The 23704-nt window shown below is 40.3% G+C and overlaps 1 protein-coding gene across 2 annotated transcripts in view; it reads right to left on the bottom strand.

Annotated features, from left to right (window-relative positions):
- Positions 1-4759: 4759 nt before the first annotated feature.
- The window catches only part of LAD1 (ladinin 1), a 35160-nt gene continuing 16215 nt past the window's right edge, over positions 4760-23704 (bottom strand). For both annotated transcript variants that reach the window (XM_089514325.1, XM_089514326.1), the window contains exons 3-10: positions 21183-21813; positions 19229-19381; positions 17135-17178; positions 14475-14547; positions 12748-12882; positions 9539-9628; positions 6236-6313; positions 4760-5951 (exon numbers count right to left, since the gene is read on the bottom strand). In XM_089514325.1, the coding sequence (XP_089370451.1) occupies positions 6248-6313; positions 9539-9628; positions 12748-12882; positions 14475-14547; positions 17135-17178; positions 19229-19381; positions 21183-21813 (1192 nt within the window). In that variant the 3' untranslated portion in view covers positions 4760-5951; positions 6236-6247. The remainder of the gene's footprint in view (positions 5952-6235; positions 6314-9538; positions 9629-12747; positions 12883-14474; positions 14548-17134; positions 17179-19228; positions 19382-21182; positions 21814-23704) is intronic.

The raw sequence follows: 23704 nt of genomic DNA, 5'->3' as shown, positions 1-23704 counted from the left end.
AAGGCACATACACACAGATATTTTTACCCTATACCCATACTTTGTGCCAGGGTTAAGGAGTTTGTAGCACTCAAGTTTTGTTTGATTATGACTCCCATCACCATAGGATATGTTACCTGGGGCTGATGGGAACTAGAGGGCCCCAGGTTGCCCATCCCTGTTGTATTCTGTCATAGTTGTCACTAAGTACTAACAAAGGATTCCAAAATGGATTAGGCAATATAATCCTATGCATGTTTGTTTACTTAGATAGTTTCCTATAAAACTTCAGATTTTATTATGGACCCAACTTTGTAACAAACTATACTAGAAGCCCACAAATCTTCAAAAGTACTGTAAGGTTTCCCCCCACAAATAATTAAACCTAAGTGCTGAAACCATGAAACATTAGGCAAACAAAACATCGAATCTGCACATATCTCCCCCCCACACACACACACACAGAAACAAACAACTGCAAACTTCAGTTAAGAATTTTTCAGAAGAACAGCAATGTTTTGTTGGCTTGGAAGACATCAGTTGAGCTCAGATTATGAATGGCACACTTCTTAATAAAAACACCTAATTTTGTGCTATTACAGCAAGCATTCCTAGCGTGGTTTTGTCCTAAAGAAAGGACTTCATCTAATGCTGTAGGTGCTTGATACTGGATATACATTTCTGTAGCTAATGTTCCTTGCTCAAATTAAGTGCTGAATTGTTTACAAAATTCCATTGTAGTCATTTTTTCAAAGCCTGGTCTTCAAGCAAGACAAAACAAATCCTATCTAGTGACTGTCCTGATGTCATATAAATACTCATCAGGATTCTCCACACCCTCATTTTTGGGGTATAAATATACCATTAGGCAAACAGTTTGCAGATCCAATGCTAAAGTCTGTACTCCACTGTATATTTTGTGCATGATGGATTTATAATCTCACATTCTATAACATCACATATACAATGGTACATGTTTCCTACAAGTCTTAGTGGTATTTTCTTGGGGGGGAGTGAGGAATTCCCATCAGTATCACAGAGAGAGAAATATAATCTGTCATCAGTTATGTATTTATTTATTTCCAATGATTTAAACTCAGTAAGAAGAAGCAGAGATTTTTGCTTCTTAGAAGAGGCTATCCACTAAGGACTGGATTGGGGAGGATGGATAATATCAAACAATGGCCTCGCTTCCCTGTTAAACCATGATTACTATAGATTATTTCCAGCTATAGCATATTCCCAACAAAGCCTGAGAACAAAGAACACAGTTTAAGGTTGGAAGCTTACCTTGTGTGCAGAGAACAGGTGAAAGTCTTTTCAGTGGAAACCAGTGGAGGGTCTGAGAAAGGCAACTTGAAAGAGTGAGGCTTTAACAAGAGCCCTCTACCCAACCCACCCCTACCCCCCACCCCTGCCCAGACTAGATGCCTGATTGGGAAAATGCCAGATGGGAACAGCTTGGAATGCTAAGCTTTGCTGCTATTTTGGCAGTGTCAGCTGAAACCTCTTGTGCAATTCTGCTTCTTCCCTGCCTCAGAGCCCCATATAAGCCCTTGCTATTGTATGGCTTCAGAGAATTGCTATTTTAAACCCAAGATACCCAAGAGTCTGACACAAGCCAGCCACCTGTCATTCTCAAGTGGCCTGAAACTCTGATCTGGAATGCTTTTGCTCTGAGATGGCTCTGGGTTGTAATCTAGAAGGCCAGCAAATGATGCCTAACACATGGCTTTGTTCTCCCCCTGATTGCCCCCACACCCACCCCAATCCCTTAATCGGGATTTCTACTGACCCCCTGCTGCCTAACCAGCTGCTCTGGGAAAAGGGTCAAGACAACAGTGCAAAGCTAAGTGGGAAATGACATTTTAAAAACAAAACAAAGCAAAACAAAATAGGAGAAAACCCCCTAAAACTTTTGAACCAATCTATATGGGTTGGTTCAGTCTTGGACAAGTCCTGGTTATCCTGAGAGATTCTGCTGCCTCTGGCATTTCAGTCAGAAAAGCTGACTGGAATGGGAGCTGAATGTTTCTTTTAGTATTCATGATGGAAGAAACTGAATCCTCCATCGCACCTGGAAGTGACAGGTTACCTTAAGAGGTGCAAAGTGAGCTAGCTGACAACATCTCTACCTCTGTCTTTGAACATTTTGTTGATACCCACCATCTCCCTCAGTCTGCTTAATGGTAGGGCTAGCCCTCATTAACTAGCATACTCCCATCTATTAAAGTTTACTTCTGTCAAGTAAACTCCTATCTTTTAAAGTTCATTTCTGTCAAGGACATAACTACACAAGCTTAAACTCATGTCTAAATTTCCACATTGGTCTTCTTGATTTCACTTATCTTTAAAATGTAGACAAGCATGCTTGCTGAGAGGACAGCTGTTCAACTGAAGTATTCTTACTCACTTTCCTCTCACCCCCATCTCTGATGGATTGTTGGATGCTTACTAGTGTTTCTCAGATTTCCTACATTCAAAACAAATTTCACACAGAGTTCTCTGCTAAGCATCCCCTCAGTATTGTAAAGTTGCATCTTCTGAAGCATATTCTAAGGTAGCCTTTCACAACCTACCAGATATACTGGATGTCAGCTTGCATGATCTCAGGCCAGCATGACTAATAAACAGCCTTCTTGACCTGAGGTGATGGGTGTTGCTGTCCAATATATCCAGAGGGTACAGGGTTGGGGGAACATGTCCTGTAGTCAGTTCAGACCAAGCACAAGCCAGATCTCTTGGCTGCCCAATATAAATACATCCAATATCTTCCTGGAGCTACTTGTTGGAGATAGGCAAGGTCTGGAGATTGTGGGCAAGCCACCTTTAAGGAAGTTTGTTTGCCATCATTTACTGATGTTCTCACAGTTCTGGAAAATCTTCCAACATGTAGTGTACTGCTGGCAGCAAGCTTCCTTTGTGGCCATGTGCAGTCTTTCCCCAATAGAGTCGATCACAGATACAGACTCTTATTAAATCTAGTCCATTGTTATTGTTATATATGTTAAGGTTATACCATTTGAAAACTCCTTCATAGTTTCCTTACCCACTTATCAGAGTTGATTCTATTATGAGAGCCACTGAGGCAATTTAGCCCTGTTTAAGTATTTCAATGATATTATACTATATATACTGAAGATACAGCAAGTTTGTTTTCTGCAGTTCCATAGAACAGAACCTGGAGGAATGGATTCAAACTACAGGAAAAGAGATTCCACCTTCTTGGCAATAAGTGCTGTTTGGCAGTGGATTATGCTGCATCGGAGAGTGATGAAGTCTCCTTCTTTGGAGGTTTTTAAGAAGAGGCTGGATGACTATTTGTCAGGGGTATTTTAATTGTGTATTCCTGCAAATCAGGGGGTTGGACAGGTCTCTTCCTGCTCTATGATTCTATGATTCAATGCAATTGCAGTGGTTGGCAGAATCCAAGTTTGACACCCATTCCACCCTATCTGGCCCCAACTGAAATAACCACAGTGAACGGGCACGTGAACAAGGTCCTTCACCTGTCCACTGACAGAAGTGTGTGCTAGGCACCATGTATATTAGTGTGTGCTAGGCACCATGTATACTAGAAGTGTGTGCTAGGCACCATGTATACAAACGGGCCCTCATCATGTGCTAGGGTTGCCTTTGGGGCAGAGTTCACAGTGCTGTGTGGTGCTTACATAACGAATGCGCCAGTGCCACACTTGTTACACTGCCCTTGTGGCATAAAAAGAACCCACCTTTCACGGTTTGGTGGCTACAGCTTCCCTCCGGAAGAAAAACAGTTGCCAGCAAGCCCCCATTTTTTGGCGGTCTGTACCATGCCAAAGTTTGCCTACTAGTCCTGAAAAACACCAAAATCAAGACCCAACAAGTACAAATGAAAGCCAGTCAGGGTCAAGCATATGGTAGATACAGAAGGAAAATGACAGTCAATTTGCAGTAAACTGGATCCCATGCTAACTTTTTCATGCAGCTGCCTTTGGAGTTAACTTTATTACTTTTGTGAACTACAACTATCTTGACAGCATGACACTAAGCCAAGTATAAGAGGGAAAACTGGGCTGTTCCATTAGAAGCTCCTTAAAAGTGGCTCAAGTGGTTAAGAAGCTGACTCTGTTGATTGCAAGATCAGCAGGTTGGCAGTTTGGGGCCCGGATGCTGCATGATGGGGTGAGCTCCCATCAGTAGTCCCAGCTTCTGTCAACATAGCAGTTTGAAAGCATGCAAACGCAAGTAGATAAATAGGTACCACTCCAGTGGGAAGGTAAACAACGTTTTGTGCAATCATGCTGGCCACATGATCACAGAGTAATCTCTGACAACGCTGGCTATTCAGCTTAGTATCGGAGATGAGCACCGCCTCCTATGGTTGAACACAACTTGACAACCTTGTCAACGGGGAATACCTTTACCTTTAAAGTTACATTCAGTATACCAAAAAACTGAACAGCCATTTTGGGAAATAATATAAATCTGAATACCAGATGCTGAGACCAAGTAACATTTCACTTCATTCATGTCTCCCTGGAGGCATTTGGCTAGCCTACAGGTATGAAAAGATGGCCTTCCAGATATTGTTGAACAACAACTTTCATCATCTCTAACTAGCATAACCAATGTTGAAGAATGCCCAATAACACCTGAAAGTCCACTTGTTTCCTATTGCTAGGCAAGTCAATGCTGGAAACAGAACTGGGTTAGATGGACCTAATCCAGTGAAGTTGTGGTTATGATCTCAGCAATCTCAGTAAAGGACAGTCAGAGACAAGAAATACTTGAACAGAAGTGATATTTATTATGAAATACAGTAAGAACCAAATTCACCCCTGAACCTACAGTTAGTTGCTTTTTAGACATATACACTAAATAACATATTGTCTGTTCATACTGGGTTGATTCTTTAACCACTGAATTATGCTGTTGTAGGCAGAATTCAACAAAGAACACTTGACCTCAATCCAGCTAAAATTAGGTGGCAATCCGTTATCCACCTACCTGGAAGTAAGCCCTATTGAATTCAATATAGAACTTGCTTCTAAGTAGAGATGCATAGACTTGTGTTGTATGTGCTATTTTTATGGGATCTGAGACCCAGCAGAACTACTCCCATTGGTTTCAGTGGGTTTAAGCCACAATTTAGCTGAGCTGAAACAGGAAAGTGCATTTTGGGGGGGAGGATAATTCTTACTACTTTCACACTCACACACACACACACACACACACCCCACCCCTTGACAATTTTTCAGATGGCCTGTTAAGCGTTATTTTTCCATGTGGGGTTGATGAGGAGAGAAAACTGTAAATGCAACCTGCACTCCTCTTCTCACCTTCAATAGCCCACCATCCCACTCCCATTATTTACACAGCAGCTTCTTGTGAACCTCTTCACAGCCCTCATCTGTTATATGTTCTCTCTTCAAACTGGCCTCCTTCATCCTAGTGATATCTTTGTGTAGCAAATAACACCTGACTACATTATGATATCACCTGGCAGACAAATATCTGCATTGTACAGTAAGTAACTGCTACTGGGAGGTGCAAGAACTCCATGATGGATTTTATTATTGCATCCATTATGACAGAGTCACAGCTGAAGCACAACCCAGTGGAGGGACCATATATATTTCATACTTTCATGGCTACTGGAAGAACATAAGTTTTTTAATATTTTGGGGCTAGGAGATGCAGAATTAGCAAAAGACATAAGAATATTATGGAAATATACTTTCTATTTTATATGTGTCCATTTTCCCATCCACCAATCAGAAGCAATTTTTTTTATTATAAAAAAAGTAATTCAAAAATCCCATGCTGTAAAGGCACCATAGGCAGGTTGATGGATAGATATTCTCTCCCAGGCAAATGGCCCTGCAAAAGGGAAAAGTCTGAAACCAAGAGATGCAGAAGAATTTCAAATGGTCCAGGCCACTGATTTAAATGGAGATAAGTTGTCCCCAGAGCAGCTTGTACAGTTGCATCTGAAAGACAGAAGGTAAGCATTAGGCTAGTGCACAGTTTTCCACAAGTAGAAAAGAATATTGGACTAGACTGGACTATTTGAATGTTCAACTCTCAAAATCTGCCTGAGCTTGGAGCCTAAATAAACATCACCTCACATAATGCCATATTAACATGTAGGCTTCCTTAATAATTAGTCCAGTAGGAAAAATAACTGAATTTGCTTTCTGTCCAAAGCAGTAAGGCACTCATTCCATACTGAGAAAGCAACTTCATGTTCTGACTGACTTCCTTTTGCCCTTACCCTGGTTTTCCTTCAGGAATCATCAGATTGTTTTCCCCACTGACTCCGCTGTGTGGTGTTCACAGTTCTCCGGATATCCTGCAGGATGACAAATTATCAGACTTCAAAAGGGCACGGAGTAAAAATCTATTATATGTTTACCAACTTTGAGCATTTTCAGAAGAAATACTCCCACCAGTTGCGAAAAATAACTGTCCTAGCATATGCTTTTCTACTGATTACACATCCAGCTGATGTGGAAAGGGCTCAGCATGTATACATGTATGTATGCAGATCTCTCCATTTACACACATCAATAATTATAAAAAGCTTTTCTTCACCCTGGCTATGTGGATTGCATGGAAACATTTCATGGGCTTCAGTAAGCGGTCTCATCAGCAGGGAGGGTGGGACTCATCCATACGGCCCCATGACCTCTCTCCCACATTCTTTCTCAGCTGTTTGCCAATTGGCAATTTCATCAATGTCCAGATACACTTAGGTATATTGATTCCTCAGGATATTACTCAAATCACTGAATTAAATCTGCCTGCATAGTTCACAGAGATGTGATGAGTATATTCACTTAAATTAAGAATTTGGGATAAGGTTAATATACCAAGGATGAATGTTTGATCACAGATATTGTATGTTCTTTGAGACACCTCATTGTACATTCCTCCGGTCTATTTTCAGAATATTAACACTGTACTTAGGACATTTATATGGGGTGAGGGATCTTCACAACCTCATTTTGCCCCCAAAAGGCTCCAACTGTCACTTTTGAAATGCAGCTTTAATTTTCAAGATTTAAGTTTTAAGTTTTATGTATGCCTTATGTATAATTTGAATTATGTTTTATGAAGCACACCTCCTGGTTCATAAAGTATGGCCCAATTTAAATACTTTTCCTTGGGCGATCTTGGAATTAACTTATTTCAAACATCTCCTTGGATGGTTCTATACATTAAAGGAAGAAAGTGATGGTGATTCCTATGATTCTGCTCCCTGGTAGGCTTGGCATATGATTTCTTGTCAATTACAATTAACCTACATGCTAAACTAACTCTATGCAATAATCCTAAACTGCAAATTATGAAACAGTCTTTCTCATGGAAGAAATGTAAGATTTATACTTTGAATCAATTTGTAGGCAGATCAAGGATTCTTTCCATTTTTAAGATCGTAGTGTACTTAACACTTACCCCTATGTGCACTATGGCAATACTGAAAAAACTTTTGGTGTCTATATACAGACCATCACCTTCAAGTGTTTCATCTATTCATGCTGGAAGCATTAATTATATCATCAGAAGTAATGAAACCATCAAGTATAGTTTATAAATGTGTTTTGAAAACTACTAAATTTGATTATGCAAAGGGATCTTGTAGCACCTTTGAGATTAACTGAGAAAAAGTAGTATTAACTATCATAAACTTAGGCCTGAAATAGACAGGCCAAAAGGGCCACCATTGAGCCAATCCGGGGATGGGTCGTCCACATGATGCATGCCCTCTGATCACACAGAGGCCATGCGGAGGCCACACCAGGACCACCTAATAAGGCCCAAACCTGACCGCAAAAGTAGATGTTTCTTACCACTCCTTTTCATGACCTATTTAGGACTGTGATGGCAGCCATCCTCAAGACTGCAGTGTCTGGGTACCATGGCCCTGTTTCAGTCCCATGGCTAATGGTCCTGCTTTGTCCCTTAGTCTACTTCTTCAGATACAGACTAAGTCCACAAACCCTTATGCTACAGCTTCTTTCACTCAGCTAATCTCAAAGGTGTCACAAGACCCAAAAAACATTCCAGACTAGGACAAATATGTCTCTCAGTTCTACTAAATTTTACATCAATAAAATTAGAATTGAATGAAATATGACTGTATTGTACAAATCAAGTACAGTAGGCCCTCTGTATCCATGGATTTTTTTTATCCACAGATTCAAGCATCCACAGTTTGAAAAATAAGGTAAATTCCAAAAGCAAACATTGCTTTTGCCATTTTATATAAGGGACTATATTATTGTATTTAATGAGACTTGCATATCTATTGATTTTAGTATCCATGGAAGGTCCTGGAACCAAACCTCAGTGGATACCAAAGGCCCACCATAATTGAAAACTGCCCTAACATTAATATCTTAAACTTCTTTAGATTTAAAATTACATTTTAAAAGAAGCAATAAGACCAGCTATGTGAAAACAATTTGATCTATGGTACCAAAAAGCCTTTGACAACTTAGATCATGAAAAGGTATGACTTGCACTTAGAGGAATGGGAGTGCCACAGTATCTGATTGTCCTGATATGAAAGCTGTACTCAAGAAAAGAGTCTGCTGTCAGAACAGAATATGGACAAAAAGAATGGTACCCAAAAGGAAAAAGGATCAGTCAAGGATGCATTCTATCATCCTATTTGGTCTATCTGTATGCAGAAAACACTATGTGTAAAGCAGGCTTAAATTCAGAAGCAGGAGGAGTGAAGATCAGAGGAAGGAATATTAACAACCTAAAATATTCAGATGACATAATACTACTAGCAGAAGTAAACGAAGTCCTGGAGCAATTACTAAAGAAGGTTAAGCACAAAAGTGCCAACATAGACTTAATGCTGAACGTTAAAAAAAAAAATGACCATGAAAGGTCTACAAGAATTCATTCTAGATAACGATAAAATTAAAATAATCAAGGAGTTCCTATACCTTGGATCAAATATTGACCAGAACAGTGGTTGCAGTCAAGAAATCAGAAGGAGAAAGGGCAGCTATAAAAGAACAGGACAAGATCCTAAAGTGTAAAGATATAACTCTGAATGCTGAAGCAAGAATTGTTCAAACCATTGTTTTCCCCATCACCATGTATGAATGCTAGAGCTGGACAGTGAAGACAGCCAATAGGAAAAAAAATAAATTAAGAAATGGTGCTGGGGAATAGTGTTGAAAATGCCATGGATGGCCAAGAAGACAAACAAATGGGTCCTAGAGCAGATCAAGCTAGAACCCTTGCTGGAAGCTAAGATGACTAAATTGAAGCTGCCGTACTTTGCAACATCATGAGAAGGAGTGAATCATTAGAAAAGACAATGATGCTAAGAAAGGCAGAAGAAAGAGAAATCCACATACCAGATGATTAGACTCAATCAAGGAGGCATGAGTCTGCAGAATCTAAACAAATCAGTTGAGGACAAAGGATCTTGGAGATGTCGCATCCACAGGGTCAGCATGAGTTGGGACCAACATGAGGGCAGTTAACAGCAACAATAAAGCAAAAACAAACAAACAAGTGCTTTAGAGTGATGGATCGCTACATCTCATACCTTGGTTCCTTCATCCTTGCCAGGCTCCTGAGTTCGACTGATCCAGAGATTGATCCGAGATGTGACTCCACCTGGGATTTTTAGGCTCTCCTAAGTCATAAGAAAATAGACAGCATAAAACTGCAGAGTGGAAGCAAATCATGCTAAAAACTGCAGAGTTGAAACAAATGATGTCTTTTTTATGCTGGAACATGCTAGCTCCAATGTGACAGGGCATTTAAAAAAACTTTTCAGAGATGGCAACCAAAAATGAATGCAAAATTCCTGCAGTTCACCATTACCAATCCTGCAGAATGTCCACACAAGTGAAACAGAGATATCTGTAGCACTTGAAAAATAACCACATGGTTTTAAGGAATTTTTGCGTCCTTTAAGCTATCTTATCCACCCACCCACTCCAAATATTCTGAAAAATTATTTTCCTTCTAGAATAGGGATGGACAACTGTTGTAGGTTAGGGGTCAATTGCCCCTAGGGTACCTTAGAGGGCTTGCTCCCTTTCCATCCCCAGTGCCACTGAAAAGGTTTTTGAAGTTTTTTGCCCTCAGTGTTACATTGGGCGGGTATTACATTTGTGGGCTGTGTTAGGCCAAGCAAAGGTCTTTTTCAACAGGAAGTGACAGGGGGGGACAAAATTGTTCCCCACATCTTCTAGGAAGTATTTTGTAACAAAAATGCTCATAAACATTTTTTGCAAAAATAAAATGGAGGGGTTCTGGGGGAGGCATTAAAAGGGGTCTCTGACTGCATGCATCCCAGAGGCTATACTTTTTCCACCGCTTTTCTAGAGTGTGTGACCAAAGAATAAAAATGGATGGCACAGACCAGGTTTTCAGTTATCAGATGTTGAGAAGGTGTGGGTGGCAGGGCCAAGGAGGGAGGCTGAGGTGACCCTGAACACTTTTATTAAAAGAGGAATCTTCTATGCCATATAACTACGTAGTTTGATACTCAGCAAAAAGTTTAAAACTGACAGCAAAACAGTCTAGATTTTACCTGTCAGCCTGCATGACTTCCCCAGCCTTTGGCTGATCTGCTATAAAGTCTTAGAAATTAAGTCACAGCTGCCAGAATTCCAGAAATAAGCTTGGTATTAATTGAGTGTTTTATGTTTAATGTATAATATCAGTGTAGTGCCAGCTTGAAGCAAACCTATAGGGTTCCAAGGTGAGGCAGGGGGGGGGGGGGGGAATGTGAACTAGCATGCTGGTGGTGGAGTAGGAGTTGGCTAGGAAATGTAATGCTCTCACTACTAACAAGTTAAAAGAAAAGCCTGAAGTGAGGTGAGGGGTCTGTGGGAGCAAGCCTCTTTAAAATAACAAGGAGGAAATTCATTACCAGGCCTGCCTGTAGAAACTGGTAATTAGAAGGTGTAGGAAGAGGGGGAAAATAACCCACAAGCCTCAATGGAAACTAAAAAAAAAAAAAACATGAAACATGTTTTAAAAATTGGAAGGGATAACTTTGGATTCTCCTGAGGGTTCCAGGAGCCACAAAATAGGAACTGAAGGCCAAATGCAGCCCATAGATGGCACTTTCTCCATCTTGCTCTAGAGCAGTGGTCCCCAAACTGTGCCCTTTAAGAGATTTTGGACTTCAGCTCACAGAAGCCTCAGTCATGTTGGCTAATAGTTTGGGATTCTGAGAGATGAAGTCCAAAATCCCTTAAAGGGCACAATTTGGGGACCAATACTCTAGAATCCAGCTTCCAGCACCTTTAAAGAATACAAAAGCTGTCGTCAAGTGTTTCAGATAGCGTTAAAACACACAAGTAGACCAATCATCATTTCCATCACCTTCCACACCTTCTAAAAAGAACACCATCCTTTATCTCTGGGATCTATGGCAGAGAACAGGGAGGAACAAAATGTGGCTCTCTAGATGTTTTTTTACTGTAGCTCCTAGCATTCCTCACCATTGACTGTGCTTGCTAGGGCTGATAGGAGTTGCAACCCAACAGTATCTTGTGACTTACAAGATATTGTAAACCCACTACTGGCATAGAGGCTCTCCACATAATCCAGAAAACTGGAACATGTGGAGAATCTCCACAGAGAGGACCCACTTTTTCTCAGAAGATACCCCACCATGTATTGTTGGTGATGTAACCAATGGCATAAGGTTTGTTTAGGCTTATTCAGCTGAACAGGGCTGAAGCCTTGCCACTGGTGATTGTTAGGATTCCCATTCCTTTAAACAAGGAAAAAGTGCCCAGAGCTATCACACAAATGGGACAATATTTCTGGGAATATTTTAACTGGGACAGACTACTTTAATCGGACAGTTCAGAATGGATGTGGCAGACTTTGGGTCTTCAGATGTTGCTGGATTGTTTCTTTCTTTGAATATTTATGTTGTGCCCTATATCATGAGAACTCAGGGAGGCATATAAGTAAAATAAACTTTTAAACAGATTAAAACAGCAAAATAAATAAATATACTAAAAACTAAACATGTTAAGTTAAAGCATGTTTAAAAAGTTAAACCATTTTAAAACCACATACATAAACATTTTAGAGTGAATCACTTTGGCCCCAAAGTCTCTAATAAACAGCCATGTGTGTTTACTTGGTGCCTAAATGAAGCTAGTATTGGTGCAATTCCAGCCTCCCAAAGAGGTCATTCCACAGCTGAAAAAGCCCTCTCCCACACTGCCTCCCTGCAGATCTTAATCATTGGGCAGGCATATATAGAGGAAAATGTTCCCTCACAACTATCAAGGTCCCCAGCCTGGGCTATGCTGGCCAGGGTTCATGGGAGTTGGGGTCCAATACCACCTGGAGTCAACTGGTTGCCTTACACAATGTTAAGCATTCCAAGCTTTTCCACATTTATCAAAGCCTTCCCCAACTAAAATCTCCCCAGAGTTATTGCTTGCACTGTATGCTATCATGATACTCTCTATGTATAATATATACACATACACATATGTATGTATGTATGAATGAATGTATAGTACTGTGTGTCATGATATGGTACTGTGACAGCTTGGAAACTTTATGGATTCCCATATGATATCTTCCATCAACATTTTAAGTTGCAAGACAGGCTCAAGCAACTGTAATAGGTTTGTGGCCTGCAGCTTCATGGTAGCATGTGCCTACACACACACACACACACACACACTTTCTACTAACTTTTATGGGTTTCAACTGGGGAGCATCTAAACCCCTTTAAGCTCTGTGGCTCTGTCTACTTTGAGACCTTACCTTCCGGGCAAGGGTGACAGGCTCAGCCTGGCTAGGAACACTGGCTTCAAAGATGCTTCGCTTGCTGGCCACACCCTCTGAAAGTGGCTGGAAATTTCTCCGAGCTGAAGGAGGCAACTTAATTGAACCTGCTCTCTAGGGGAAAGAAGCAAGCAGGCAGTAGGAACAGTTCAGATTTTATAACTACAAGCAAAGGATCTTTAACATCTTAATGAATGCCTAGTGGAGAAGAGGGATGTCACTCTTCACTTATTCTATTCCCACACGCAAGAATGAAAAATGCCAAATGTTTTTTCCTAACTAGGGAAGATTCTGAGAGTTTATGTATATTTTTAAAATGATTTTTAATATATTTTGAGATATATATATTTTTGCAAACATGTCCCAAGGGTTTTTGTGCACAAAAAATGTACATTTGCTCAAAAAAGAAAATGCTTCACAAACTTTTCATTAAAAAGCATCCAAATCCAAAAACATCCTATTGTAGGAGTTGGCAGTTTTTCTTACAGGTTGACTTGACATTTTGAGATACCTTTTCTCGCTCAGATTGAGAAAATTTGCATATATTGTTTAGATTCTTATTTCAGAAACTATTTTCCCCCTCCAGGGACGTAGCCAGGGTTTTAGGAAAGGGGAGGGGGGTCCAGACTAAGTGCCACCATTATAATGGGGCTTGGGCGCGGCGGCTCAGCAGCACACACCATTCATTTTTCTAATGGAAGGGGGGGGTCCAGACCCCAAGAACCCCCCCCTTGGCTACGTCCCTGCCCCCTCTTGTTTGTTTCTTTGATTAATTAATTTATTAATTGCATTGATATCCCATTATCTTCTTTCTCAATTTGTCCTCTGTATGGGAGGTCAGGCTGATTGAAACTGACATACCTCTCCTCAAAAAACTCTGATTTTTCATATAAACACACACACACACACACACACACACACACAAATGTCTCCCTTCCATTATACCAGGATGCCTTCCTCACTTCCCCAAAACAACATATATCAAACTTTCAAACACAACAGTGTAAGGGGGAAGACCTGAAAGCAATTTAAAAGGTGAAATGTCCCTCCTAGTGGCTTCCAGGAAAGTATATCCTCCAACTGTCCTAGTTTGGCAGGTACAACCCAGGATAACCATGTTCTGTCCCACTTTCTCATTTGCTTTTTAAATCCTCAGTTTCTTTCACCTCTTTCCACTCACCTCCTTCATCCTAGACTTATTTCAATTGTTGAAAACATTCAAAAGTACAAAAGTAGCTTGTAGTCAAGTCAGCAAGAAGGAGAGGAGGAGATGGAGCCTTGCATTTCCCAACAGGCTCAGGCAAAAGAAAACTGCTGTGGCCCCTCATAACTTTAGAATAGAATATCCTGTACTGTGTGGTTCCAAATTATTTCTTGATGCAAGCATAAAATACACCTTGTAAAAAGCAGAGGATGAGGACAGCCTTGACAGTAAAGGGTTTTTCCTTAAAGGGATTCCCTCTGAATTATAGCATGCTTGGAACTGTGCACACATGCCCTGATTTTTACCCCTGCAATGTTGGCATGTATGAGAAAGGTGAATTGTCTTTTTGTCAGAGACAAAAAAAAGGTGTCCAGAGCTTGGGGGGGGGGGGACAACTGGAAGGAGGGCACAAGCAACCTTAGGACCCCAGTTTTCCAACCCTTTCTCTCTAGTCATTGTGCTGCAAAGACACCATGGCCATCTTTTCCTGTCCCATGTTTACCTGAACAGCAGATGTATATTTCTCTAGCTTCTCCTCAAGTTTAGCTGTATTTGCTGGAAGTCTCATGCTGGCACTAGTGAAGCAGAAGCAGAAAAGAAAAGAATGTGAACACATTAAAGGAGAAAAGAAGTCCCAGGATTCTTTGAGTAACAATGATCTTTACAGCATGCACAATGAAAGAAACTGCTCCATCGAGTGCCTGCATTTCAGCATTTACCACTACATCATTGAGTATGAGGATATTTATTTATATCCTCAGGGACGTAGCGAAGGGGAGGGGGTTCTTGGGGTCCAGACCCCCCCCTTCCATTAGAAAAATGAATGGTGTGTGCTGCTGTGCTGCCACACCCAAGCCCCATTATAATGGTGGCACTTAGTCTGGAACCCCCCCCCCCTTCCTAAAATCCTGGCTACGTCCCTGATATCCTGCTTTTTTCCCAATCCAAGCCTTAAATGGTTTACAAAGGATAAAACAGATAGTTTTTTTAAAAAAAAAATCATGCTGTACAAATGTTAGAAATATAGCTAAACAATAGAACTAAATACTCATGTTAAAAGCATGACCATTAAAAACCAATAACAAATACACAATTCCAAAAGGTTCTTTCCCCTGTGCAATCAGCCCTCAAAATCCTGTTGAAATAAACAGGGTTTTTGGTTGCCAAGGAAGGATTAGGAGGAGGACACTAGTCTAACTTCTCCAGCAATGACGTTCCAGAGCCTGGGTGCAGCCATCAAGAGGGCCCTATCCCATGTTCTTACCAGATTTACCTTCAAAGATGGTGGGACAAAGAGATGGACCTCCTCAGAAGATCTCAAAACACAGGCAGAAGAATATGGTCCTTCAGATAACCTGGATCTGAGCCATATAAGGCTTTATAGGTCACAACAATCACTTTGAATTGTGCCCAAAAACAGACAAGCAGCTAACGGGACTTTTCAATGACGGAAATGTGTGTTCGCGACTAATGAGAACCTATGTTTTGCTCATTGCTCATTCTATGTTTGTATTTGGTAAGTTTCCATTTTTTTCTGCCTTCATTTCCCCATCTGGAAAGGCACAACACTATTAGTTGCTTAGCACTTTGATAAGCAACCTAGCAATGTTCAGTGCCTAATCTTTTAACATTCAGATCTCCCTTTCTCTCTTCTCCCCAACCTCTCTCTGTATCTGAGTCAGTGGTGCTCACCATGGAACAAGCAAACTGCTGATGAACTTCAGCTGCCTGAAGCTCCAGCCAGCATAACCAATGATCAGGGAAATCAAAGGTATAATCATATTAGTCTGGAAAGTCAGTATGTAAAGGGATCTTGTAGCACCTTTGCACAACGATCAGGGACTCTGGATGCTGAATTCCATCAACACCCAGAGCTTCCCTGGGTGAGAACTATTGCTCTGTGTATCAATATTACTGAATAAATCTTTCTTTAAGGGGAAAAAAAAAGGGGGGGGGGAAGAAACATATGTTTAATGTTTTGTCTGTTTGTCCACAGAATTATCATGTAGGACAGATGTAGAACTGAAATAGAGAAATAAATGGGCACCCTCCCTTAGTTAAGCTCATCAATCCTCTTGGTTTTAAATAGAGGAGATCAGTGCATGCTTAATCTTCAGATTGAAACCAACATTATTCAACTTTGGCTGAGCCATAGTCATTTTGAACCCCTGGCTGGATTCTGAATACTCCATTCCATAACAAGAGCCTTCATTATCAAATATGAATTGATTCAAAATCACTGTCTTCATATTACCAGCAGATAAACTACTGTCTGTTTGTGACAATTAAAAAATAAGCAACCAAAGCTTCCTTTATACTGAAAGTAAAAACACAACAGCCATTTGTTACCCTTCTCTGCTTCTGTCACTGTTTTCCAGTGAGAGTGAGAGGGTTTTATGTGAGTTAAATATTTACAACCTTTATTTACATCTGCAGTGATTCAAATCACCGCCACTATTTGTTTTGAGTTTCTTCTGTGGCATAACAGCAGAGATAAAGTTTGCCATACTTTTTGCAGTAGATGCTGCCTCCTGTGACCAGTGTGAGAATTGTGCCTTTAAAAAATACTCCCCACATGCACACAGACACTTCTGTTAAAATGCATGTAAGAGACAGAAATAATTCTGATAATTACACAAATCTTAATGGTGAAGAAAAGCAATATAGTTTTACCTACTCCCACAAACCTTCCATTACTTATTGCCAATGCAATTCACAGTTCAGAACATCATCTTCCCCTTACACAGTGTAAAGCAAGCAAGGACACAGAAAAGGTGAATTGGCTTGTCTCAGGCCATCAGAGGATCAGGAGTCCCAGAAAAAGGGTCCCCCCCCCCCCTGAAGCATTCCTTCTATCTCATCTAGCATTTTCTACACAGAACTCCAACAATCTTCATAAAATATCTGAAATGTCCACAATAAAAATAATAAACAAGCAATGAGCCATGATCACCTTGACAGACATAAAGGTGTGTTATTGTCAATTTATTATTGATTAATTTGATTTGATTTTCTTTATTTTCTCCCACTTTTCTTACAGGGTTGGGATGCATGGTGGCTTTCAATATCATTCCAAAGGTTCCACTAAATGATAAATTATACATATTAAAATACTATTCAAACACCAATAAAAATGGCATGACCCTATGAATAATATACTACCTTCTGCTTAATGCATCATCCTGCTTGTCCTTCCTGGAGACCACCTAGAAGCACAGGAAACTGAGATGAGAAACTTGAGCTCTCTATCAGAAGGTTACTTATTAGGGTTGCCAGAAGACACTTTTCTGGTATAGAAAGTTAAGTATGGGTACCATCAACCAGGTAAAATGACCCCAAGCACCTGATAAACACTGATCTGCCCTCAAGAGTTTTGACAAGCTGTTTAGAGAGGGGATGACAAAGTGGTGCTATATTAAATTAAAAAAAATATTCTAAAAGGTTTACCAATCTGTACTTAAAGGGTATCATTCATGAATATTATGGGAGGATAGAAAGAAAACCCAGAGCTCATTGTTCAGGACTTGGGCTCTTTCCTCTTACCCTCAACTTTGTCTCCTTCTCTTTCTCACTCCACCTATTAGTTCTCAGCTCAGCTGTTCCCTCCATATCAAAGGTTCTGCTCCAAAGCACAGCAAGGAAGACAATGCAGGCTGTCCCCTTCCTGCTTTATCAAATTGCCTTGATTGCAACAGCAGGCATTCTTGTTTGACCATCCCAGTGGAGGTCTTGCTCCCACTGGCCAATGTTAAGAGGGATTCTAGTTGGAAGCATCACTAGTTTCAAGTGGTCCTCAGCCAGGTACCCTCCCACTTCCCTGAACACTTGTCATGTTAGCTGCATCTGTGCTGAATTACTTTCTTTTGCTTCCCTCTTAAAGACACAGGAGCCTTATCATCTTCTACCTCTGACTAACCTATTCATCCTGAGCATCACGTTTTGATAAACCTCATATACCTTTTATGTATACTGCATTTTATGTATACTGTTTGTTTTAAGGCAGATCAAAGGGTACAAATCACATCTTTTCTTGTCAAAATATTTACAAGTTGAGTCTCAATACTATCATGCTCATTGCTTGCATACATTTAGAGGAATATACAAGCAGGATGAAAAATCATGAAAAAATGTAATAAAGTACCCAAAAGACTTGTTGAACATGATACTTTTTATAGGAATTGTAGAAGAGAAGAAGACTATCTGTTCAATGATGATACATGACACATATGAAAATAAATGGCTCCAACTGAAACAAGAATATTTCTCAGATGAAATTCTACAAATGATCTGTAGAATCATTTTTGGATTCTGGAAATTTGAACAATAACATATTAAATCTATATACAGTATATCCCGATAGATAATTCTATCATCAACTACTTGCCTTCTTGAATAACAGATAGAACAACTACAGTAATATCCATTGCTAAAAAGTTGTATATCCTACTTGAATGATGAGGCTGAACTGTTTTATTTCAGATAACTTCACCATAAAAAGAATTGACATAATCTCAGTTCATTGCCATTTGTTAATGGCAGGGCAAGGAAAGGATCCCAAAGCAGGGTGACAAAGCCCAGTCACAAAAGAAAAATTAGAAGGAGGGTGGACTGGAATTCTGCACCCATCTGAAACTGACTCTTTGCAAGTAGATTTGAAAGTTATCTAAAATGAGTACAACCCAGTCACAATGGGCTGAGGAGGCCTCCTGTCATGTCTAAATACTATGAAGGCACCCCGTCCTTGGAAGCTAAGCAGGGTCAGCCCTGGTTAATACTTGGATGGGAGACTACCAACAAATCCCAGTTGTTGTAGGCTAAGGAAGGAACTGGAAAAGCTACCTCTGAGTATTCCTAGCCTATGAAATGCATGGGGTTGCCATAAGTCAATAGGCAGCTTTAATGCACTTACACAGAAGAACACCATTTCTCTAACTTGAAAATATCCAAGCCCTTCATTATTCACTGTTCTCACTGTTTCTTCCTAGCACTGGTCCCCCAACATCCACACCTGCATTTTAGAAGCCTGTGCTTCTATCTCAGCTTCTGTCTGTGTAGATTTCCATGCAGTGGAAACCATGATTGTCCAAAGTTCCAAATAATATGGAAGTGGACACACAAGCAGGCTTCACTTATGCAAATTTCCATGTTTAATACCTGTGGCCCCCGCTATGCACAGAGCCCCTACACATGAATACTTCAGGAATTTTGTCCTTTTCAAATTAGGATTCTCTTCCTACTTGGACAGTTAATGCTTACCCGGAATGAGATTGTTCTTGGAGTGATCCGTTTGAATGAGCTACTGTAGGTAATCAGTGGCCGAGAGCCTAGTAGGGGAACCTCAGATGCAGCTTGGCCAGAGACAGAGCTTTCAGCCTCATTATCCAATTTTGGAATATTTCTCTCTGTGGCCTAGAAGACAAATATGAATTAAGGAACAATAGGCCAGGATTTCTTGCACACAATACATTGCCATACATTTATATACATTAAAGGTAAAGATTTCCCCTTTGACATGATTGTCAAGTCATGTCCAACTGTAGGGGGCAGTGCTCCATTATTAAGCCGAGGGAGCCAACATTGTCAAAGATGACTCCAGGGTCATCTGGCCAGCATGACTAAATGCTGAGGTACACAGAATGCTGTTACCTTCCCACTGAAGCGATATCTATTTATCTACTTGCATTTTTACATGCTTTTGAACTGCTAGAAGCTGGGACAAGTGACAGGGGCTCATTCCATCCTGTGCCATTTGAGTCTTGAACTGCTGACCTGCCAACTTTGCAATCAGAGTCAGCGTCTTAACCACTGAGCCACCACATATATATAAAATGTATATAATGTATACATTATAAACATTTATACACATTATATACAGTTACATTTGTTTCACACAATACATTTATAGCACTTTGATACCTCTTTCACTGTCATGGGTTCATACCATGGAATCCTGGATTTTGCAATGTTTGGATAGAATTCTCTCTCAGAGAGCTCTTGTGCGTTACCAAACTACAAATGTCAAAATTACATAAGATGCATCCATGGCAGTTGGCATGGTATTGAAGTGCTATAATTCTGCAGTATGAAATACACCTAAACTGATAACGTAATATATACATTAATAGTGTCAAGAACTCCTAGACTGCAATTCAGTGCAATTGAATCACGGGTAAATCACAGGTAAATTTCATTAATTCAATGAGATTTACTTCTGAGTAGAAATGACTTGAGTTGCACTGTATAACTGGCATGTCTTATCTCGTTAAACTGTCTAATTTATGAGCATTTGTACACATCACAACTAGGGTGACCAGAGGCACAAAAGAAAAATGTGAGGAACTTTGTTGGGCCATTCAGCACTGCATTTTCCAGTGCTATCACAGGAACAATCTACTCTGATTTACTCTTAGTAGAGTGATGATATGATGGGATGCTGGCATAGTGGCATGGCAGTCCTCCATAACTCACATCTTACTGCAGCTGTGACCCTATCATAAGTACAGACATGATTCACAGAAAGCAGGGCATACATTAAAAAGCAGAAGCCAAAGACAAGTTTTGGATATTGTGAATCAAATACTGAAATGGGATTGTTTCAATATGCTTGAAGTGCAGAACAGCACTATGGCAGTCCTGAAATATTAAAGTTCAACGCTGTGTGTTAGTGGCAGGACAGGAAATCATAATAAGAAAGACACATACAATGCAGGATGTTTTAATAACTGGTCAGAGAAACTCTGGAAACACCAAAACAACAAAAGAAGCACAACTGTGGGTGATTGTGAAAGTACTGGTTTTTTTTACATAATGGCACTTTTTACATAATTGGCTCTCCATGTTTGTTCTCTCCTGTCCCTCTGTTGAGTTGTAGTTTCCCCACTCTTTCTCCCAAGGATGCCTTTACATCTTCATAAGCTATATGCTCCCTATAACTGGCATTCTGTGTTCTGAACTGTAAACTATGGGTAACACAGTAACAACTGCCCCACCTAAAAAATCTGGTTTCCCCCTGAGCTTCTCAGTCCTTTCCTACTAAATAAACTCTGCTTTCATAGCTGAAAATTGCTGCCATCTTTGAAGATTGAAACAGATCATAACTCCATCTCTTCTCTTTACCTTACCCCAAGCTTGCCCCACCCCATGTTTGCCTGAACATGTTTTTTCTCTCTCTCAGCACCCTTCTCCCCTCTAAAATACCAAAACTAAGTACCTGTGGCCCAGAGGCAGAGGTAGTTACAGAAGCTTCAATGAAATTCCTCACTCTTGGTTGAATTTTCACCTCAAGTCGGCTGATGCTCTTACGCTCCCAGGAAGCTCGCTGAGGCTCCTTTGTAGCCACCTCATTCTGGACTGAAGCTAGTCTTGGAGACACATGTGAATTCAAAGTTTTCTGCTCCTCTCTAAATACTTCATTCTGGTCTATATGGCATTCCTTCTCTTCCTGGTCCAAGTTTCCATGTTTCTCCAAAAGTGTGTCTTCTTCCTGATCCAGGTTTTTATGCACTTCCAAAGTTGTCCCTTTTTTCCCCTGAGCCATGTTTTGCTGCTTTTCTTCTAAAATGTCTTTTTGCTCAATGCGGCCTTCACACTTCTCCACTATTGGACATTTCTGCTCTTGAGCTGGCTCTGAAGAAGTCTTTGCTTTCAGTTCAGTAGTTTTCTTTTCTAACTTCTTGACACTCACTGTCTCCTTCTTGTCCTGATTTGCATTATTGAACATTTCTACTCTCCTCCTTACCCTATTGTCTTCCTGTTTATTTATCACATCTACCAGCGTGCTGTCATTTTCCAGCTTTGAGCTCCACAGCTTTAATGGCTTTGTCTCCGATGAATTACGGAATCTAGAGTAAAAAAAGAACATGGTGATCTTCCAGTGTAATACAGTATATGCCATGTAGCCTTCTGCAGACTAAGTAAGGCAAATACGCTACACACGGGAAACAGTCCCACCCTATGCCAAAGACTAAATGGACCAAAACCTGACATCAGAAATGTCAGTATTCAAAAGCCAGTGGGAGAACACATCAGGCTGTTGTTCACCTTAAGGGAATCAATGTGAAAAAAACATAAAGGGAATTGAGAGTGGGAGAGTGGTGAGTTACAGTTTATGAGAATGTTTGAATCTATCACTAGCAGTGATAGATTCACTGGAATAATATACAATATTTTTTAAAATAATGCTACACATGTGAAATAGCATCCTAGTGACATGATATTTGTGTTATCAACAAAAATTTTGTGAATAACTAGCATTAATAAGGTAACCGTCACTATCAATACATCCTGTAATATTCTTCTATCTGTAGGTCTCTGTGTTGTTTTAGTAAAAGGGAAAGGAAGCTGTAAACATCTTATAAATAACATGAGGGGCACAACAGGTTAGGTATTATATAGTAGAGGAATTTATGGTTGGCAAAATATGATGGTGTATCCTTCTAGAATGTTATCATGGGAGAAGACCGTGTCCAAAAGTCCTGATTTGGTTTGGGAATATCAACTGTAGCTCTTGCTTTTACAGTTACAATGAGGTCTTTATATTCTGTCCATTTTGATCAGCAACTCTGCATATCCATATTATACATATTTTTAATCAGAAAGCAAACATCAGTTCAACAACAGGCCTGCCTGGAAGAAGAAGAGCCCTCCCTCCAGTCCATCTGCCTTGGTCCAGGCCTTAGAGGGAGAGAAGAATGCTGGACCTGATCCCCTCCCCCCCTCACCATTCCCTTCTCCTTTTGTGTCGTGTCTTTTAGATTGTAAGCCTGCGGGCAGGGAACTGTCTGGTTAAAAATAATAATAAATGTAAGCCACCCTGAGAGCCATTAGGGCTGAAGGGCGGGATATAAATACCCAAATAAATAAATAAAAACTTTTAAACACAGATTTTGTTGCATGCGTCTGTGCCCTGCCAGGAGGCATCCTGTACCCAATCATGGCATCCCATACCCGATATGGACTTTCCCCATACTTTGCAAAGAATGGGAATATCCTGTTCTTTCAAAAAGTGCAGGACTTTTTCTTAGAGAAAAAAAAACTTATTTAGAGGGGGGGAAACTCTGCTATGGAGCTCTGGTTCTTCTATCCCATGGAGCAATTTTTGAGGGGGCATCCAAGGATTTCTAGATGGACCAGTGAGGAAGAAAAGCCTTTTTATATGTACATGAATTTTTTTTTTTTTCACAGAAGGAAAAATGAGGCCCACACCTTGTTCCATCCAGTCCATATTCACTTTCCTAAAACCTGACCATTCAAGTAAAAAAAAAGAGAGAGAGAGACACTATTAGCCTTCAAAAATCAAAGGAATTTCCTTCAGGTTCCAGGACTGCCAGAAATGCAAGCATGCCCCAGTTAACAAAGCCTCTGACAAAAAAAGCTCCCTTTTTACAAAGTTTTTTTGTATGTGCCCCTAGTTCCCTTCTCCTCTTCATTCTCTATCTAGGTGGAAAGTTTTTTAGCATCAGCAGCAAAGGGAGCATGGTAAACGAAGGCTTAAAGAACACAGACTTTTTAGTTCTGGACTACGACAGGAGGTCTGCAGTAATCAATGCAATAAATAGTTTTAATTGGGAAAGAGTGGGATTCTACTCTAACTAAACCTGCTGTAGCCAAGTTAGTTTACCTACAACAGGCAAAATAAACAGCAGCTGTCTCCAGAATCTTTTACTGCGTATGCATGAACAGCAAGACAGAGAGAAAAGGGGAAAGCAGATAAACCTTTCCCCAGCATGTTAA

Source organism: Sceloporus occidentalis, unplaced genomic scaffold (genome assembly GCF_023333645.1).
Source record: "Sceloporus occidentalis isolate IW3139 unplaced genomic scaffold, rSceOcc1.0.p SCAF_3, whole genome shotgun sequence".
NCBI classification, from domain to species: domain Eukaryota; kingdom Metazoa; phylum Chordata; class Lepidosauria; order Squamata; family Phrynosomatidae; genus Sceloporus; species Sceloporus occidentalis.
This window is presented reverse-complemented; position numbering and strand designations above follow the sequence as displayed.